The sequence below is a fragment of the Lycium ferocissimum genome, chromosome 4, assembly GCF_029784015.1.
Source record: "Lycium ferocissimum isolate CSIRO_LF1 chromosome 4, AGI_CSIRO_Lferr_CH_V1, whole genome shotgun sequence".
Lineage (NCBI taxonomy): Eukaryota > Viridiplantae > Streptophyta > Magnoliopsida > Solanales > Solanaceae > Lycium > Lycium ferocissimum.
This window is the reverse complement of record NC_081345.1, coordinates 41,774,759-41,792,749: the sequence shown is the minus strand read 5'-3', so window position 1 is coordinate 41,792,749 and position 17,991 is coordinate 41,774,759. Positions and strand designations below refer to the sequence as shown.

The 17,991-nt window shown below is 35.1% G+C and overlaps 1 protein-coding gene, 1 long non-coding RNA gene and 1 pseudogene across 3 annotated transcripts; 2 read left to right on the top strand and 1 right to left on the bottom strand.

Moving 5' to 3' along the window:
• Positions 1-249: 249 nt before the first annotated feature.
• On the top strand, positions 250-5,424 carry LOC132053023 (GDSL esterase/lipase At5g45910-like). Of its 2 annotated transcripts, XR_009414052.1 has the most exons (3): positions 250-789; positions 1,803-2,278; positions 4,253-5,424. XR_009414052.1 is itself a non-coding variant. In XM_059444803.1 (2 exons), the coding sequence occupies exons 1-2, from the start codon at positions 1,942-1,944 to the stop codon at positions 4,354-4,356; spliced, it is 441 nt and encodes a 146-aa protein (XP_059300786.1). In that variant the 5' UTR covers positions 1,282-1,941; the 3' UTR covers positions 4,357-5,424. The 2 variants fall into 2 exon arrangements, 1 of the variants encoding a protein (XP_059300786.1); XM_059444803.1 differs by lacking the exon at positions 250-789 and having other exon boundaries at positions 1,282-2,278.
• A 671-nt stretch (positions 5,425-6,095) lies between these two features.
• On the bottom strand, positions 6,096-9,602 carry LOC132053025 (uncharacterized). Its single transcript, XR_009414053.1, has 3 exons — positions 9,439-9,602; positions 7,812-8,273; positions 6,096-6,494 (listed from the first exon to the last, which is right to left on the bottom strand). It is a non-coding gene; the product is annotated as an uncharacterized LOC132053025 (long non-coding RNA).
• Positions 9,603-11,452: 1,850 nt separating this feature from the next.
• On the top strand, positions 11,453-17,551 carry LOC132053022 (uncharacterized; annotated as a pseudogene).
• The last annotated feature ends 440 nt before the right edge of the window (positions 17,552-17,991 follow it).

Below are 17,991 nucleotides of genomic sequence, written 5' to 3'. Positions count from 1 at the left end.
AATTAATTAAAAAGTTTTAAAAAAATTTGAAAATTATTGTAAGGACTACAAAAGTCAATTGCCGATAAACTTTTGAAAAGTAGACTTTAAAAATAAAAAACAAAAAAAAAATTGACTTAAATAAATAAAATTAGGACATAAAGTAATTAATGAAAAAGTTTTTAAAAATTTGGGAAATTATTGTGAGGACTACAAAAGTCCTCACATTCCCTCTTATATATAATAGTAAAGTAATATGGATCAGACTTTTTCACAACATGTTCAAGTCTCTTTCATTTAAAAAAAAAAAAATGTTCAAGTTCAAGAAAAATCAGAGTTCTCCTAATTCTAATCAAATTAGGAAACATATTACTGCCCGATACAATCAAATTAGGAAACATGAAAAAGCCCTATAAAAAGGTTCAGGCCTCGTTACTACCTTCCTCAATACCACCAAATTTTCACCAAAAAATTTTCAATGACTTCGCTAACGCTGCTTCTGCTGTTTTCTTTGTTGTGTTTTGTTCCTTGTTTCCTCAAGAACGGTATCCCACCGCCCCCTCAGTCTCATGACCACAAATTTTTACATTCATGAAGTTCTTCTACAAAGATTGTATCGTTTTTCATGATTGCGGCAAAAGCAAAGTTCTTGAGAAGGCACTCTTCTTTATGGATCAACCTGGCATCAACGACTACAAGCACGCCTTCTTCCATGGAAAATCTATTTCAGCGGTGTCACATCTTGGGCCTGAAGTTGTCGAGACAGTAAAAGGTTCAGTGACAGGAGCGGAGCTACAGTGTTAAATGGGGGTACGGGCGAACCCAGAACTTTTGCGTAGACCCTATATTTTTACTATAGAAAAACAGTAAAGGTAGATATTATTTACTTGTGAACTCACATACATAAATAAGCGGACAGTTTAGAGGTAATGTAGAGACTAGAGACTAGAAAAGCTCTCTCTTTCCGGTGTATAAATTGAACTTGTGCAGTTTTTTTCCTTAGAGGGTAAATTTTTCCCTTTTTGCTATCATACATAATATATACAGAATTTCTTTTAACACTTTATATTTTAAAAATAAAATATAAAATTGATAAATCAATAAGCAAAAAAGCAAACCGCATTCTCCCCATACTTGCTGCTACCATTATTTTACATCGCTTTCTTTCACAAAGCCAAACCCAAAATTAGATTTCCAAAATATATTAAATACTGATATTTGTTCGCTAGTTTGATGGTTGTTATCAGGTTGGTTCAAGGGTGAAGCTTGTGAAACCTTTGCTTTAGCCCCCAAACTTTTGAGGCCCAAAATTTTTATGGATGAATTTTATGATTTTATTTTTTCTTAGATAATATTAAAAATTGTAAAAAGAAGTATAAAATTTTATATAATAAAAGAAGGGAAAAAACTATCTCCTTTTTAAGAGAAATATTTTAGAACTTTGAACGAAATTACTCAAAATCTTCATATTATTAAATAAAGTTTTTACAACAACATCTAAGATAATGTATTTAAAACACATGACTAACATCTTATTAACTTGAATTAATCCTCACTATTATAAATATTAATAATAATGTTACTATGTAAAGTAAATGCAACAATTATTAAAAAAAAAAAAAAAAACTTAAAGGCAAGACTAAATTTTTATTTTATTTTTATTTTTATGTATGTGTATATTTTAAGGTCTCTGATTAAAATTTAGCTTTAGGCCATTAATTTTATTGAGACGCCTTTAGTTGTTATACATTAGCTTGAGTTCGTTGTCCTATCTTAAAATTCCGAACCCCCAGATCTCAAATCCTGGCTCCGTCTCTGTTCAGTGGGAAGACTCGTCAATGTGCCTGGAGCGAGAACTATTATTATTTCTGAAATTTTGCCCATCGGATGTCTCCTGGATATCGGACTTTGTTTCCCGAGGGCGATTCAATTGGCAAAAACATATGACACAGGGGATTGAATATGTTCTCAAAGCTTCACAATGATCACCTTTGGCAAGCGATTTTCGAGTTACAGTTGAAATACCCTGATGTCCACATCATATCGGTAGATTACTACAAAGCATTCATGGCTGTTCTTAAAAACCACAAGTGCGGAGAGGAAGAAGGTGCTACGTGTTCTGATAGGGCTTCATATTTACATTGGGATGGATTTCGATTGACCCCTGAGGCTTTGGAGAGCGTGATCGATACCGTGTTCAGCAAGAAAGTATTTGTATTCCCAGAATTCAAGTTTGGAGAAGAAACAAAAGCAGCAATAACAAGGCATCATTCCAAGATTCATAGAGGACGACTTAGAGGTGTGTCTTCTATTCTTAAGCGTTACTCTTCGTCTAAGCCAGTTTTTTCTGTATTCAATTCAATAGCACTCCATTTTGGTGACAAGGATAGAGAATTTTGAAAGGGTTTACATGTTTTCTAGTTCGTTCCTTTTTTTTTTTTTTTTGAACATCTTCTAAGTTGTTATTCTTGATGTGTTTTCTGTATAACTAGGTTGTCCAAAAAACAAAAACAAAAAAAAAGAATAGGTTCTTTTACTTTTTCTAGTTTGTTCTTTGTGTGTTTCTTAACTAGGTCCTCCAAAAAACAAAAAGAAATGAGTCGTTTCACTTTTTCTAGTTTATTCTTTATGTGTTTCCTATATAACTAGATCGTCCAAAAAAAAAAATTGTTTTACTTTTTCTAGTTTGTTCTTTGTGTGTTTTCTTAACTAGGTCGTCCAAAAAACAAAAAGAAATGAGTCGTTTCATTTTTTCTAGTTTATTCTTTATGTGTTTCTCCTATATAACTAGGTTGTCCAAAAAATAATAACACAAAAAAATAGGTCGTTTCATTTTTTCGAGTTTGTTCTTTGTGTGTTTTCTATATAACTAGACCTTTCAAAAAAAAAAAAAAAAAAAAAAGGCCGTTTCATTTTTTCTAGTTAGTTCTTTATTTGTTTCAATATAACTACGTCTTCCAAAAAGCAAAGAATGAAGAAAAATAGGTCATTTCACTTTTTCTAGTTTGTGCTTTGTGTGTTTTCTATATAACTAGGTCTTTCAAAAAAAAATAAAAAAATAGGTCATTTCACTTTTTTTAGTTTGTTCTTTATGTGTTTTCTATATAACTAGGTCGTCCAAAAAACACAAAAAAAAAAAAAAAAAAAAGATCGTTTCACTTTTTCTAGTTTATTTTTATGTGTTTTCTATATAACTAGGGTCGTCCAAAAAAAAAAAAACGTCATTTCACTTTTTCTAGTTTATTTTTTATGTGTTTTTCTATGTAACTAGGCCGTTTCACTTTTTCTAGCATATTCTTAAGTATAAGTAGTTTTTTTTATAGTCCGTAGTTTGTGAGTTTTTCTAAGTACTTCTGGATTGTTGGGCTATTATTTGTACTTTGATGCTACTTTCTTATAGGCTTTTATATAAAGAATCTTGAGTGCTTCTTGGTCTTTTGGGTCTTGACATGTTAAGATTAGATGTGTTTAGATATTAAGGGTTGATTAGATGGATTTATAAGACTGAAGAATTTGGTGGTTAAAGAATAAATACTGGAGATTTTGGATCTTTGATAGGCTGATTTTAGATATAGGCTTTTGTGGACCTAAGTCTGATTGTGCTTTGAGACTATATTTCTTGTGGGTTAAAAAGGATCTTGATGTTTAGCATATTTTAGGCTGAAACTTGAAACAACGAGCTTGTGGAAGACTGGTAAAGAGAAATGACTGAGAATGTTGTTATTATAGGTTTGATACAGAGATATTGCGCTTTGAGGCAGTTTATTTTTTAGTTTTAGGCTTTTGAGATATGTAGATGATGTATATAATATATATATCGCGATGAGCTGATTTTTTATAGTTGTTAAGGACCTATGTTTATTGTGCTTTGATGCTATACTATTCTGGGATTAATAAGATCTTTTTTACTTTTTTGATTCTTTGGGCTATGATATATTAGGCTGAAATTTGGGTAGAATGGTAGTGTGTGTCAGATGATGAAGCATGTTCGAGGCTTTGTTATTAGGTTTCTGATGTAGAGAACAAGGATTTGCTATTTGGCTTGAATTGTTCCTAGACGATAGTTGATACAATGTTTAAATGTAACTTATCAGTTAGATATGAGGTTATGAGGTTGTGGTCCCACAGGTTGATTCTGAATAGTTGAATTAATGGGAGACATATGTGTCGAGCCTTCTTTTTTTTTCGATTTTGAGCCAAAATGAGATATTTTATGAATACCTACTTATATTTTATTTTCTAAACTCTCAGTTGATTTTATACGATTGTGCAGTGGATTCAGACCAGAACTCCATTTTTTGTGTATGCTGGCTATCTGTTGGAGGTCATTTCACACACTTTTCACTTTCTAAACCCCGAGTCTACGTGATGTTGTAGTGTTGCAATTGTCATAATCACTGACATGGGTGAAGTAGAAGTATGCCCTGCTTTATTAGATCCGTTACAGTCTGAAGAAGGCTTTGGTTTTAGATTCGAAGTTGGTGCTTTGTGATTGGATATAAAGTTGATAATATAGATCAATAAATTGGCGAGGGACAGAGAAAGCAATAGAAAGGGCAGGTGAAGCGCCATGCACTGCAAAATGGGTGCGTGATTGTGATTCCCAAAGGGTCGTACGTGAGTGAGCCTTTTGGAGCCTCACTAGACTGAACTTAAATGCTAAATACATATCTAAAGAGTATCTGGGACAATGGGATGAATTTATGAACTTAAAATGCTAAATCTATATCTGACAGAATTCATCCATCACAATAGAGGCAGCGTATGAACTTAAATGTTAAATCGATATCTGATTGAATGCTAGGCCTTCTGCACCCATTGGCCCACCATGTCTCAGGTTGCGTATCCCTAGGACCGAGTGAGTGAGCCACTTTCGGAGTCTCACGAGTTCCTCCAATTACTTGAGGACTATATTTCTACTGTTAAACCAAGAACTTGGTTGCTTAACTGGAAGTCGACGACTGAAGTCTTTGGATGACTTTTTCAAAATATCCATTCTTCACTCGCAGCTGGGGTAGGTGATACCTAATTCATGTACGTGTATTATACTTGAGCAGTACTCTTTCATTGGATTTGATCCTTTTTTCCCCCTCACATTTTCTGAAGACAGAGAAATGGCTACATTCTAGTTGATTCGGACTGATCCAATGCCCTTCTATGGAATATCTGAGATTCTGAAATTTTTTCGAGGAGATATAACTATGTTAATTCGTCTTTGCAAATCCAACATTATGAAGGCTCACGTATTCTTATCTTTAGTTCAACACTTCAAGGCAACCTATTTGGGTAAGGTGACTTGTCTATGATCACATTGTGATGGCATGTCATGCTAACCCCAACCTCAAGAACAAAAAAGAAAAAAAGAAAAAATGTTTTTTAACTCCGCCTGTGTGAGTCTTACTGTAACACACAGCCGGTCCTAAGCCCGGACAAAGGAGGAGGGTTTATTGTATTAGAAATCTGATCCTTCAAATTCTTAACCAGTGTGTTTCCTTTCTTAATCTGATTCTATTATGATGAATTTATTGTTCTCTGTTTTTTTTTTTTTTTTTTTTTTAAAGTGCTTCTTTTCGGGGCACATTAAAGAGTACACTTCTGCAATGTGTATGTCTGGTGATGATATTTTGCTTTGCCAGTTTGAAGTGCTTCTCCTCACCCATGGCACTTTCTAAGGCTTAAGGTCTAGTGAATTGCACTCTTCTTTTACAAGGTTGCAAATTAAGAGCAAAAGATTATGCTAGTAAAACTCACTTCTGTACTGCTTAAAGCATTCAATCTAGTTATCTAGAAGTGTCCGGTAATTTCTATAATCTAAACTAGTCAACCGCCTTGTTCTTCACAGTCACCCACAATCAATTGTTGACATAATAAGAATATGTAATTCCCATCTCTTTGCAACATTTCCTGATCAGTAGGATAACTTTTCCAACAATCCCTCTTTTACTTAGTCTCCAGCAAATCAATTCTTTTTGAATACTATGTTTGGATTGTTGAAAGAGCAACTTCAATATAGAGTTTGACAGAATGTCTTAGCATGGAAATAATACCAAAATGATGCTAACATCTGTAAATGAACATATGCGTTGAGCAAATGCCTTCAATATATGCCTGACAAACCACAGAGCTTCAAAACTAGTTTTACTCTAACCAATCTACTATTATCACTTTGTGGGAAGTGGTACAATTAGGCCAGGCAAGTTCAGCCACATGTTACAATGGCAATATCTTGGAGAAGAGCCTTCCTCCTTTGACCAAAACCAAGTGCTCTGGTGGCAGCAACATTCAGTATACCTTGCAGCTTTTTCACAATAAGAGTAGCCAAAGCTTCTCCAGTTACGTCTCCAGCGATAATGAGCAGAGTGGCTCGTAATTGAGTTGCCTTCTCCAAGAGGGGCATAATATCCTTGATTGCTGATATCTCGTGATCTGTAAACAACACTTTACCAGTCTCAAATTCAACAACTACTTTCTCCTGGTTGGTCATGAATTGTGGGGGAGATATATCCCTTGTCAATCTGCAAACAACGGAGCAAAGTTTGTGTTAACATATATTACAGGCTGGCAGAACCATAGTGGGTTCATAGGTTCAACATAATCTACAGTTTCCGTCCCAAACCCTATGTATATATGTGATAACCCCACATTCTCAACTCAGAACCCACAACATCTAAACCTTGGATCTCCAACTGATGACAGTTAAACTATCGACCAAACGGAAAAAAACAGTAGAGAAAAATAGGTGGGTTTGGTATGAGGGAAAATGTTTTATTGGAAAACAAGTACATTTCTTACTTATTTTTACGGTGTTTGGTAAGTAAGTAAAAAAATATTATATCAAAAGCATTTATAAGTAATCTAGCAAAACACTATGGAGGTGGGAGGCAGGGAGTGGGGATTGGGCGGTGGGATGGTTAAGGGGTGGGGGCTGGGGGCATTGGGTGGGTGGGAGCAGACAAGTAACTTGGAATGTCTCTTATGGAACTTTTTCTCTATTTCTATTAGGAAAGTCATTTTCCTTTGAATTTTTTTTTTTTTTTTTTTTTTGGTAAAGTAATAAAATTTCATTAGTAAAGAATCAAGAAGATGCAAGGTTACAGATGGGCTTTCCTTTGAACTTGTTTTCCTAGGGTAAATGTTTTCCAAAATATTTTGATCAACTAAACATTGAAAAATTGAAAAATATTTTCCTCCATACCAAACACACCCTCATTCTCATCTAAGTAGGTACATACCTCCATCGCTTCTTCAACACAAACAGTTGTTTCAAAGGAACAGGATGACTAAATCGATAGAACACCATCAGAACCAACTTTGTCAATTGCATCAGTATCATGGTTCTGATTTCATCATTATTTCTAGCATAGACAGACGCGATAGCTGGTGGGAAGAGACAATTATTTGCAAAACACTAGGGGTCGTTTGGTTTGGAGACAAGTTATGCTAGGATTAGTTATCCTGGTATTATTTCTTATTGACTATTTGGTTTGTTGTATTAGAAATAACACGCATTCCATAATTTCTAAGAAGAAGTTTTTGTTTACAAAAATATCCTCCAATCTGGCAGGTAGAAAAAGCGTTTGAGGGACCTTAGGGGTATTTTTGTCATTTTTGTTATTTTATCCAGGGTTTGTTAATCCGGTACTGTTATTCCACCCTATGGCAGGTATAAGTTATAACAGGGATTGGTGTTTAACTTATACCAGGATTAGTAACCAAACAATGATAAGGTAGTACTAAAATTTTACCCAGGACTATTTATGGTTGTACGACATACCAAACATTCCCTAATTGCCATCCGTCGTAACAACAACAAACGAAGGAAAATTAATTACCTTTGATGTCATCACGACCTTTAACAGGCCTAGCCCTCCTTTTCAGCATTGCAATCAAAGCATTTACAGTTTTGTCCATGTCCTTCTTCAGAGAGACTGGATTTGCACCAGATGTAACACTTAAAGACCAAGTTTAATGATTTCCTGGGTAAGAGCTGATACAGTTGTTGTCCCGTCACCAGCAGAATCGTTGGTTAGGCTTGCAACCTTCACCATAAATTCCGAAGTTCCAGTACACAAATCAAGGAGTAGGATAAATATGACAATTGCTGTCTGTACTTAGAGCAATTAATCAGATTCAGGATAGATTCAATGATCTTCAGGGAAGCAAATAACCAACCTCTCTAATAAGGGTGGCGCCTGCTTTTTCCATGGCATCAGCTAGCTCTATGTCTTGACCAATCGTGACTCCATCATTAACCACTCTTGGGGTATCATAGTCGTCTAAAACCACATTCTTCCCTATAGGAAAGTAATCAGGAGTTAAAATCATATGAACCAAGCATTACAAAAGCACCATAACAGGCTTAATCAAATAAACAACTGATTTTGAAAAAGCAGCTGGTATAGCATGAAATCCCCAGGCCACGCTAGTTGCAGCAATGCTAGGGGAGATAGATATATAACATTGATACACCTGCTACATGTCTCATGTTTAAAGACTTTGCCTCCACAGCCACAGGTATGGTCATCAAATTCTCTACTTCAGTTCACCCCCTAAACTCACTGCATAATCAACCGGGTTCACTACCACTAAGAGTACTACGAGGCAGAAGATATCTATAGCTCTACATTCTCGAGATGTGAGAAAAAGCCCAACGTACAATGAGGTCCAGCTAATTATCTGCCTCAATGATATCTAGTGTGCAAAGAAATAACAGAAAATAGCCATAAACGAAACAAAAACATGACGCATAGCAGTAGAAAGCCTTAAGAGCAACAGTTTTCTTGTTCCTAAGGGCACGGCTACAAGTTGTCATTAAAAGTGAACGGACTTGAGAACTCATAATTGTGTTTCAAAACATCGAATATCAATATAAATTACTGAGTGTGTTGGATATGATGATGAAAGTCATTTTCCTGGAAAAATGTTTTCCAAGAGGAAGTCATTTTCCATGTAAAACATTTCCCATAGAAAGAGGGAAAATGACTTGCCTTGGCTACGGGAGAAAGTCATTTTCCTTACGATTGTCTTAACTTTACTTGCTTTAACTAACACTAAGACATATTATTAACCTCCGGGCTCCGGTACTCGAAACATTTCTTCAAAACACTCCCCTATTCGATGTTTACTAAATCAAAAGTGCTTAATGCTTGGCCCCACCGCCCCAGATAGCAGAACCTGATCAATTGCCCAGCTAGGCACGATCCCTTTAATTAATCTTGAATATATTTTTTTCTGAAAATATTTCCACTCACTAGCAAAGACGCTCTACATCTAAATCCCAAATTAATCTGGTGGTTATATAAATCCACTGTATCAAAAACATTCATCATAGTTTTAAATATCTTTATTCTTGTATCAACCTGTTGCCAATAATCCTTTATATGAAATATACATAAACAGAATAAAAAAGAAAACTTTGATTGATCTGGAAGACAACAGTGAAACAAAGGAAAAAATTACCCCTAGGACCTAGGGCATGTTTTGATTTCTGGTCAAATGCAATTTCGCCCTTACTACTAATCGGTCCTTTGAAGCTTTCTTGTTGAATTTCTGATTCGTCTAACTTGAAAGAGGAAACAAGTTGTCCAATAAGGAGTGAACATTTAGCAGGCTTTGGTTATAATTTTTACAAAGAATATTTGGGGATTAAACATATTTAGAGTGAAAAAGTGAAAATAAAGTTTTAGATGCCTTTTCAAATTAAAGTTTTATTTGGAATATTCGTGATCAATTTTATTTGGAATATTCGTGATCAAATGCTGATTTTTAAATAAAATTAAGAAAATTTCCGGGAAAAAAAGTGACAAAATTCTCAATGGCCAAAAGGGTATCTCTTTGTCATTCTCAATTTACACTATGGAGATATAGAGCCCGTTTGGATTGGTTTATAAGTTGATCAAACCAGTTTATAAGACATTTTTAACTTATTTGTGTGTTTGGTAAAATAAAATAAAAAAACAGCTTAAATTAAGTTAAAAAGTGCTTAAAATAAGCCAAAATCAAGAAGTTGCTTAACCCCAACTTTTTTTTTTTTTTTGGCTTGAAAGCCATTTTGATTTGACCAACAACTTTACTTTTTTATCCCTTATATTTTCTGTTAATTCCAATACTACTCTTACTTCTAAAAACCCTTTAAGCACTTTTATCCAAACACGTCTGTTTATTTATAAAATAACTTTCAACACTTAAAAGTACTCTAAGCACTTATGCTTAAAAGCCACTTTTTTTTTCCAGCTAATCCAAACAGGCTCATAAACTGTTTTACCCAAAGTGCTTTAAGTGACTAATAGTACTCCCTCCTTCTCAAATTATGTGTTGTGGTTACCAAAAATAGTTATCTCAAATTATTTATCATTTTAAGAGTAAGATACAATTAATTAGTTTTTTTTCTATTTTATCCTTGATAGAATTTTGTCATTTATGGAGATGACACATAAATAGAGCAAACATTTAATGGAGAGAGATTGTAATTTAGACATAAATAAGAGTAAAGTAAATCAAATACCTCTCCTAATTAATATTCCTTCTGTTCACTTTTACTTGTCCAGCATTCTAAAAATAGATTTTCAGTTTTACTTGTCAATTTTAGCATATCAAAAAAAGACAATTTTTCTTTTTCTTTTTTTACTCATAATATTAATTACTCATTTCAAATCATTTTTCAAATTCAATAAAAATATGCACCAACTAATATGGGTACATTAGTAAATTATGCACTCAATTTATTATTTTTTAAATAACGTGAAAAGTTCAAAGTGGATAAGTAAAAGTGAACAGAGGGTTCATAAGAGAAGTGTAAATCAAAAAAGCGACAGATTATTTGAGACGGAGGGAGTAGTAAGAGTACAATGCATGAAACTCCTTTTGTCTCAAAATACGTATCGTCCTTGCTAAAAATATCTATCTCAAAATATATGTTATTCCAGAATTTCAAAATAAAATTAATTACTATTTATTTTCCATTTTAATTTTTAGTGGTAATTATTCTTGAAAACTATAAAACTTCAATTATGACACATAAGTAGAATAAATATTCAATGAAGAGAGATCATATCTTAAGATATAAATAAAAGTAAAACAATCAAACACCCCTCTTAATTAATATTTTCTTAAAAAGCATGTAAATAAAAACACGACAGGTATTTTAAGACGGGAATATATGAGTTAATTAAACTATGTCATGAGTTCAATTCCTATTGCAGATAAAACTTACTCCCTTCATTTCACAATAAGTGGTCTTTTACAAGCTTATCTTCAACCAAATGTCTTGAAAAAGAAGTAGTTTTTTTAATAAAATCTTTAATTATTTAAAACTCTATTTATTTATAAGGGTAAAATTGGAAGAAAAAAGATCAATGTCCTCTTGATTGTGTGGATTATTTATTTTAAAATAAAATAAAAAGGTAAAATCTTCACTTATTATGAAACGGATGGAGTAATATCTTAGGAAAAAAAGAAAGGGAAGAAAAAGAAATCTGTGGACCGGGTTCTAAATACGGGCCTGCGACTGAAGTGACGTTAGGAAACGACCCGACCCATCAGATCCGACCCTACTAGACCCGACCCATATTTTAGAAGTCTGAAATCAGAAGTAAATAGAGTTTAACTGTAGACTGAGGCCTCTTGAAATTCTTCTGCAAACTTTTGCTTCCATCTGATCCTTAGTCAGAGTTTCAATCTGTAAGTCTTTGATTCTTTTTTTCTTCAATTACCTAAGAAATTTTTCTTGTAGTAGCCTTTACAGATCTCCATTATAGGTGCTTAATTCTCTTGCTCTCTTTGTCAACAGTCAACAACAGAGGATCTTACGCTATTGGTTTTTAATTTACGATTTGTCATTTGATTTTTTCCTGTATGGATACACTTGCTTGCTTGGTATATAAATCATACTAGTGATTTGTGAATTCGAATTATTGATTCAAGAAAAAGCCGTCTATACAATACTTGATCTTTTTTTCCATGATGAACTGCAATTTCTTAATTTGGGACTTTTTTTTTTTTTAATAATAATAAAAGAGTTGCAAAAGGCATCTGTAACCTGAGGAATTCTTCTACTTCTGGTGCTGAAGTAGCAATTGAGTCATGAATTATCTATCATCCTGCAGAAAAAAATAGTTAATGGAAATAATTATAAGAAGATAAATTTGCATAGAAATCTACTAGATATGATATCCAAGTGGGATGTGATTTAGACAAAGTGATGGAGTCGTTTTCTGGCTCTATAGACTTTTTGGACTATCTAAGTCTTTGCCTGTCCTTGCTCCAAATATCTTTGTATTGAGGTGACACTAATTGGGGTGTCCTAGCGGTGGCATTTACTGATAAAATCGGCTAAAATGATGTTCAACGGGGAAAGTGAAGTTTTTGAGTTGAGCTGAACAATTATCTTCGGTATGTGTTAGCTTACAGCAAGAAAGAAATGTGAATAAGTGGGCTGGCTGCTGACATTGTTTTTGATGTTAGAAAATCGGGGCGGCCCTGTTTGGTATTTTACACCTTAGAGTACTAGTATTTCTTTTTTCCTTTGCATACCTAGATGCTCATTGGCTTATAATCTTGGACTTGAGAGAAATGAATTAGGCTTATGTTGAGTTACTAACAGTTGTCTTGATTTAAGAATAATACTCCTGCAGAAATGTATGATAATCTGGGAGCACAGCCTGGGGTGCCAAGACCGCCTGTTAATGCACAGGCAAATCCTTTTGGAAATGCCTTCTCTGGTGGTAGCTCGGGGTTCATCAGAAGTGGACTAGGGGCTTATGGAGAAAAAATCCTTGGTTCCAGTTCTGAATATGTTCAAAGCAATGTAAGTTGCTTCATGCATTGGTCATATTTCTACATTTTGCCACTTACCAAAAGAAGCTTTTCTATAGATTGTTCCTGAAGTTTTGGTTTTGAAAGTGCATTATGACATAAGATCAGCAAGCAAACAGTACTTTTTGTTTTATTTTTGCATTGTTGTTCTCTAGGTAGGTTATTTCTACTACTTTTTGAAAGTCAATAAATTTTAAATAGCATTACAATTTTGTTTTCACTTTGATGACATCATCAAACTGGCATTGATACATTTTTAGAACTCAGTTGAACTTCAAAAGACAAAGGAGATCATGTCATTTAATAGCAATTGAAGCTAGGCAAAGCACCCAATGCCCTTATTTGGTCATCTCTCCACAGAGCAGTAAACTCAAAGATTAACTATAAAATGAACAGGAGAGAGGAGACAGAACCTATTATTTAGCTAGGTAAAATGTTCATATTTAGTGGTAATAGTATAGTATTCTGTTGGAAGATTGAGTCAGATGGACAGAATATTCTGGAGAAGCATGGATGGCTAATGTCAAGCCCCTTCTACTTCAAATAAGAGGGAAAGGGAGGTCAAATGTAGAAGAAAGAAAAATATGATCTAGAACAGGAAAATACTTTGTAACGTCTTCTGATTCTGCTCTGTTACCATAAAGTTCACCTATTTCCTCAAGTGGGTTTAGCGGCAGTTTATGCAGAAAGTACCTGTAAATTGAAATAGGAACTCCTATGTTGGCTGAGTTGGAAGGAGTAGAATGGGGCATGGAGTGGCCTAGTATGTTAGTATGATGCTCAGTTTTTTTTTTTGGGGGGGGGGGGGGGGGGGGGTGGGGTGGCATAGTATGTTAGTATGATGCTCAGTAGGGGAAAGACTCGGGAGAAAGCTAGAAAGGAATTATAATAGTGGTTTTGTCTACGCAATATAGTGGAGTACTGGAGTCTAACGAAGCTAGTTCAGTTGTTCCAAATTATCCAGAAAAAATAAGTTAAACTGGCCCTTGTTATTTAAAAAGAACAATTAGCCATTCATAATGAGGCATGGAATTGCGGTTACATACTTATCAAAAAAATTATGGTTTTGTAAAATCGATGTGGCTATACAAATGATTATTTCATAGGCACCCACAGAAAAATCCCCCTTAAAACAAAACTAAGCCAGATCGCCTTCCCCCTCCTCTTTGACATGGTGTAGCATTTACCTCTTTGTTAGAGTTCCCTCTGAAGCCATACACGATTTAACATTATTATTATCCAAAACATTTTACCATTCTGTCTTTTGGACATTTTTTTGCTGGGTGATATTGAAAAGTGGTCTAGCTTTTCTGATGGAAATAAAATTCTAGTTGACTACTTTTCTATTGAACAGATAAGCAGGTATTTTTCCGACCCCCAGTACTACTTCCAAGTGAATGACCAGTACGTGAGAAACAAATTGAAAGTTGTGCTTTTCCCATTTCTACACAGAGTAAGCTCGTGAAACCTAGATCTCTCTTATTGTCGCATTACAATCTCGATATTGTTACCTTTTCATTTGTCTGTAGGGTCATTGGACAAGAATCACAGAGCCGGTAGGTGGCAGGCTATCCTATAAGCCCCCCATCTATGACATCAATGCTCCAGATTTGTACATTCCATTCATGGCATTTGGTACCTACGTTGTTCTTGCTGGTTTATCATTGGGTCTCCAGGGAAGGTAAGCTTAGTGTTTCCTCAAGTTTTCTTGGCTTTGGTCTCTTTGTGATCAATAATGAGAAGTTCTTTGATTCTTTACTATCAGATTTCCTATTTGGTTAGTGGTTGCTTACCTCATTTTTTTCAAAGTGCTAATAGATGTTACATGCTCATACAGAAGACAAAACTGCTGCTTAAAATGATCCAAAAAACTGCTGCTTAAACTGATCCAAATAGAATTGTGTAGTTGTCTGCTAAATGAGATCCCCCGCCCCCTCCTAATACTCATTTGTTTGAGTTACCTCATCCTCTTATATTTAGTTGTCCTAGTTTGGCCAGGCATGGCTGTTGAGTTACCAATTAAATTTTATTGTATTTAAAATAAGAGAAAAGACATCATTTAACCTCAACTTTAAGATTTAAAAACTCGCTTCTAAAGCAACTAAACTTAACTTGTATTTATTTACCCCCCTTAACAACTTTCATCCCAATTATTTACCACCCTGAGAGCTGACGTGGCAAAAAAAAAAAGTAAAAAAAAAATTAAGAGAGTGAAAAGGTGGGCCCGTATATATATATAGATATATATTATTATATAATTAAAAATAAAATAAAAATAATATATAATTAAAAAATAATTAATTATTTTTTCTCTCCACCCCACCCCACAGCCCCGCCCCCTCTTCTTCACCCCACAACCCCGCCCCCACCACCATCTTCTTCACCCTTCATTTTTTATTTTTCTCTTTCTTCTTCTTTCTCCTCATCCTACCATAACCACCCATAACAACAACACCCACATCTTTAACCCACACTCACACCCACCACCACCACCATCACCCCACCAAATTTCATCCCATTCCTTCTCAAAATCATCCATAATCATTATTTCATAATTTTATTTTTTGAAAGAAAACAAAAATCAAAATCAAGAAACCAAAAAATGGTAAGAAAAGAATGATGAGAATATAGAGAGAAAGAGGAATTGGTGGTGGGGGCGGGGCTGTGGAGTGGGGTGGGGGTTGTGAAGATGACGAAATGGTGGGGGAGGGGCTGTGGCGTGGTGGGGGAGGGGCTGTGGGGGCGGGGCTGTGGCTGCGGGGTGGGGGGTTGTGAAGAAGACGAAATGGTGGGGGAGGGGGCTGTGGGGGCGGGGCTGTGGCTGCGGGGTGGGGTTGTGAAGAAGAAGATGGTGGTGGTTATGGAATAATGATTATGGAAGAAATGGAAAACAAAAAGTCAAAATCAAGAAACCAAAAAATGGTAATAATAATAATAGCCAACAATAACAACCACAATAATCAATTTGGACGAATTTGAAAAGAAATGGGATGAAATTTGGTGGGGTGATGGTGGGTGTTGTTCTTATGCGTGTTATTCTTATGGGTGTTTATGGTAGGATGAGGAGAAAGAAGAAGGAAGAGAAAAATAAAAAATGAAGGGTTGGTAATTTTTTAGTATTGATTATTTTGCTTGGCGGCGGCGGCGGCGGTGCGGCGGCGGCAGGGCGGCGGTGGCGGAGGTGTGGCGGCAGCGGGGCGGGGGGGTGGTGTTGAGGAGAAAGAAGAAGAAAGAGAGAAGGAGGAAAGAAGAAGAAAGAGAAAAAATAATAAAAGAAAAACAAAAAATGAAGGGTTAATCATTTTTGACATGGCAACGACGTGGCAACGATGTGGCAACGACGTGGCAATGACGTGGCGCAAGTGTAATGCACCTCCCATTGTGAGAGTGGTATTATTTTCTTAGGGTGGTAAATAATTGGGATGAAAGTTGTTAAAGGGGGTAAATAAATACATGTTAAGTTTAGTTGCTAAACTGAGTTTTCGTGCCAAGTTCAAGGGTTAAATGATGTCTTTTCTCTTAAAATAAATGTGGATTCAAAAGTGAACATAAGGTTAATTTCGAAGAATTTAGACTTCATATACTAAAGTGAGTCCCATAGTACCGTATGATATGGGTTTGTAAAATAGTTGGAGATTATGGAGAATATATTTAACCCTTTTAACAGCTCTCTACCTCCCAAGGTAGGGGTAAGGTCTGCATACACTCTACCCTCCCCTGACCCCACTCGTAGGATTTCACTGGGTATGTTGTTGTTGTTGAAGAGCGAAAACCCATTACAGACCATTCGAAATAAAAAGTTGGGATATAGGAGTGATATTTTGTAGTAGTGGTGGAATACAATCGGTAGCATAGCTTGACTTCTAGGTAGTGTACCCGTTCACACCCCACCCCCTCAAAAAGGAAAAACGAACCCCTTTTGTCTTTCCTTTTGCGCGCGTTGTCACATTCTGTAACTTGCATTACTATTGATGTTTGGAGTAATTTCATCCATTAGATCCTCTTCCTTTGGTTTGTGTGGATCCTGAATCTTCTTGTCTGTTGCCAGGTTTACCCCAGAAGCTCTAAATTGGCTGTTCATCAAGGGATTAGTTGGTTGGTTTCTAGAAGTTTCTTTGCTGAAGATGACATTGTTCTCACTTGGTAGTGGAGAGGCTCCTCTCCTTGATATCGTGTCATATTCCGGATATGCTTTTACAGGGTTGTCCATAGCTCTTCTTGGAACGATTATATGGAGCCATTCTTACTACTTCTTGATGCCGTGGACAAGCTTATGCATGGGAATATTCTTAGTTAAGACGATGAAGAGTTCTTTTCGCAGAGGTGAGGACTTACGATTCAAGCAGGCACCATTACCTCCTCCTCTTCATTGCCTTAGCTCAGTTCCCACTTCTCTTATGGCTTGGAAAGATAAGTCTTAATTGGTTCTTTTGAGAAAGAATAGTTATCTCCAGCACTAAAATGGCTCAGCAGCTGTGTTCTGTGAAGTAATGTGAACAATTTTGTGGAGGATTTCAATAGTACCTACAATTTAGTCATATTAAATGTGGTGTTTTGTGTAATCTATCCAAATTTTATATGAAAACTTTCTGATCGCTCTTACAAGCTCTTTTTCAATTGACTAAACTCTATTCAAAGGATTAGTGAGAACGAGGTAATATTTCTATAGTAGAAATTTCTGAAAGTTTATGTAACACTCTTTAGATGATTGTATGGTAAATTGAATACGATTAACATTTTTTTAACTTTTATTCAAAAATGTTTGCTCATGCAGTCTGATAGTTAACCTTCTCTGTATACTCGGTCAACAATTTCGCAAAAATTTTGTTAAAATGAATAAAGTGAAGGGGAATCTATTCAGCCCCGAATTGAATTACAAACTGTATGATCCATTCGTTTGAACTTCTTAAAAATCATAATTACAAACTCAATATTTAAGTTTGCAAATCAGTATTTGGTTGAACTGTTTTTATTTTAAAGAAGAAGAAAATTAAACAAACGTAGTTTCTCGGTAGAAACTTGGATATATTCACGAAACTAATGGATGCAGAATATGCACTTAAACATGTATAATTATATCACTTAACCGCTATTAATTAATATATACGTTCACTTTATTAAATCACTCCTAGTTTCTCCATCTAACTTGATCGAATTCCTGTATAGTAATACTAAGCAGAGTATGAAGTAAGTTTCCTT

Excerpts from the sequence above, each read along its gene's own strand:
- LOC132053023 (XM_059444803.1), top strand. The coding sequence starts at position 1,942 with ATGTTCTCAAAGCTTCACAATGATCACCTTTGGCAAGCGATTTTCGAG. Across the intron at positions 2,279-4,252 it reads TCATAGAGGACGACTTAGAG|TGGATTCAGACCAGAACTCC; the intron begins GTGTGTCTTCTA and ends ACGATTGTGCAG.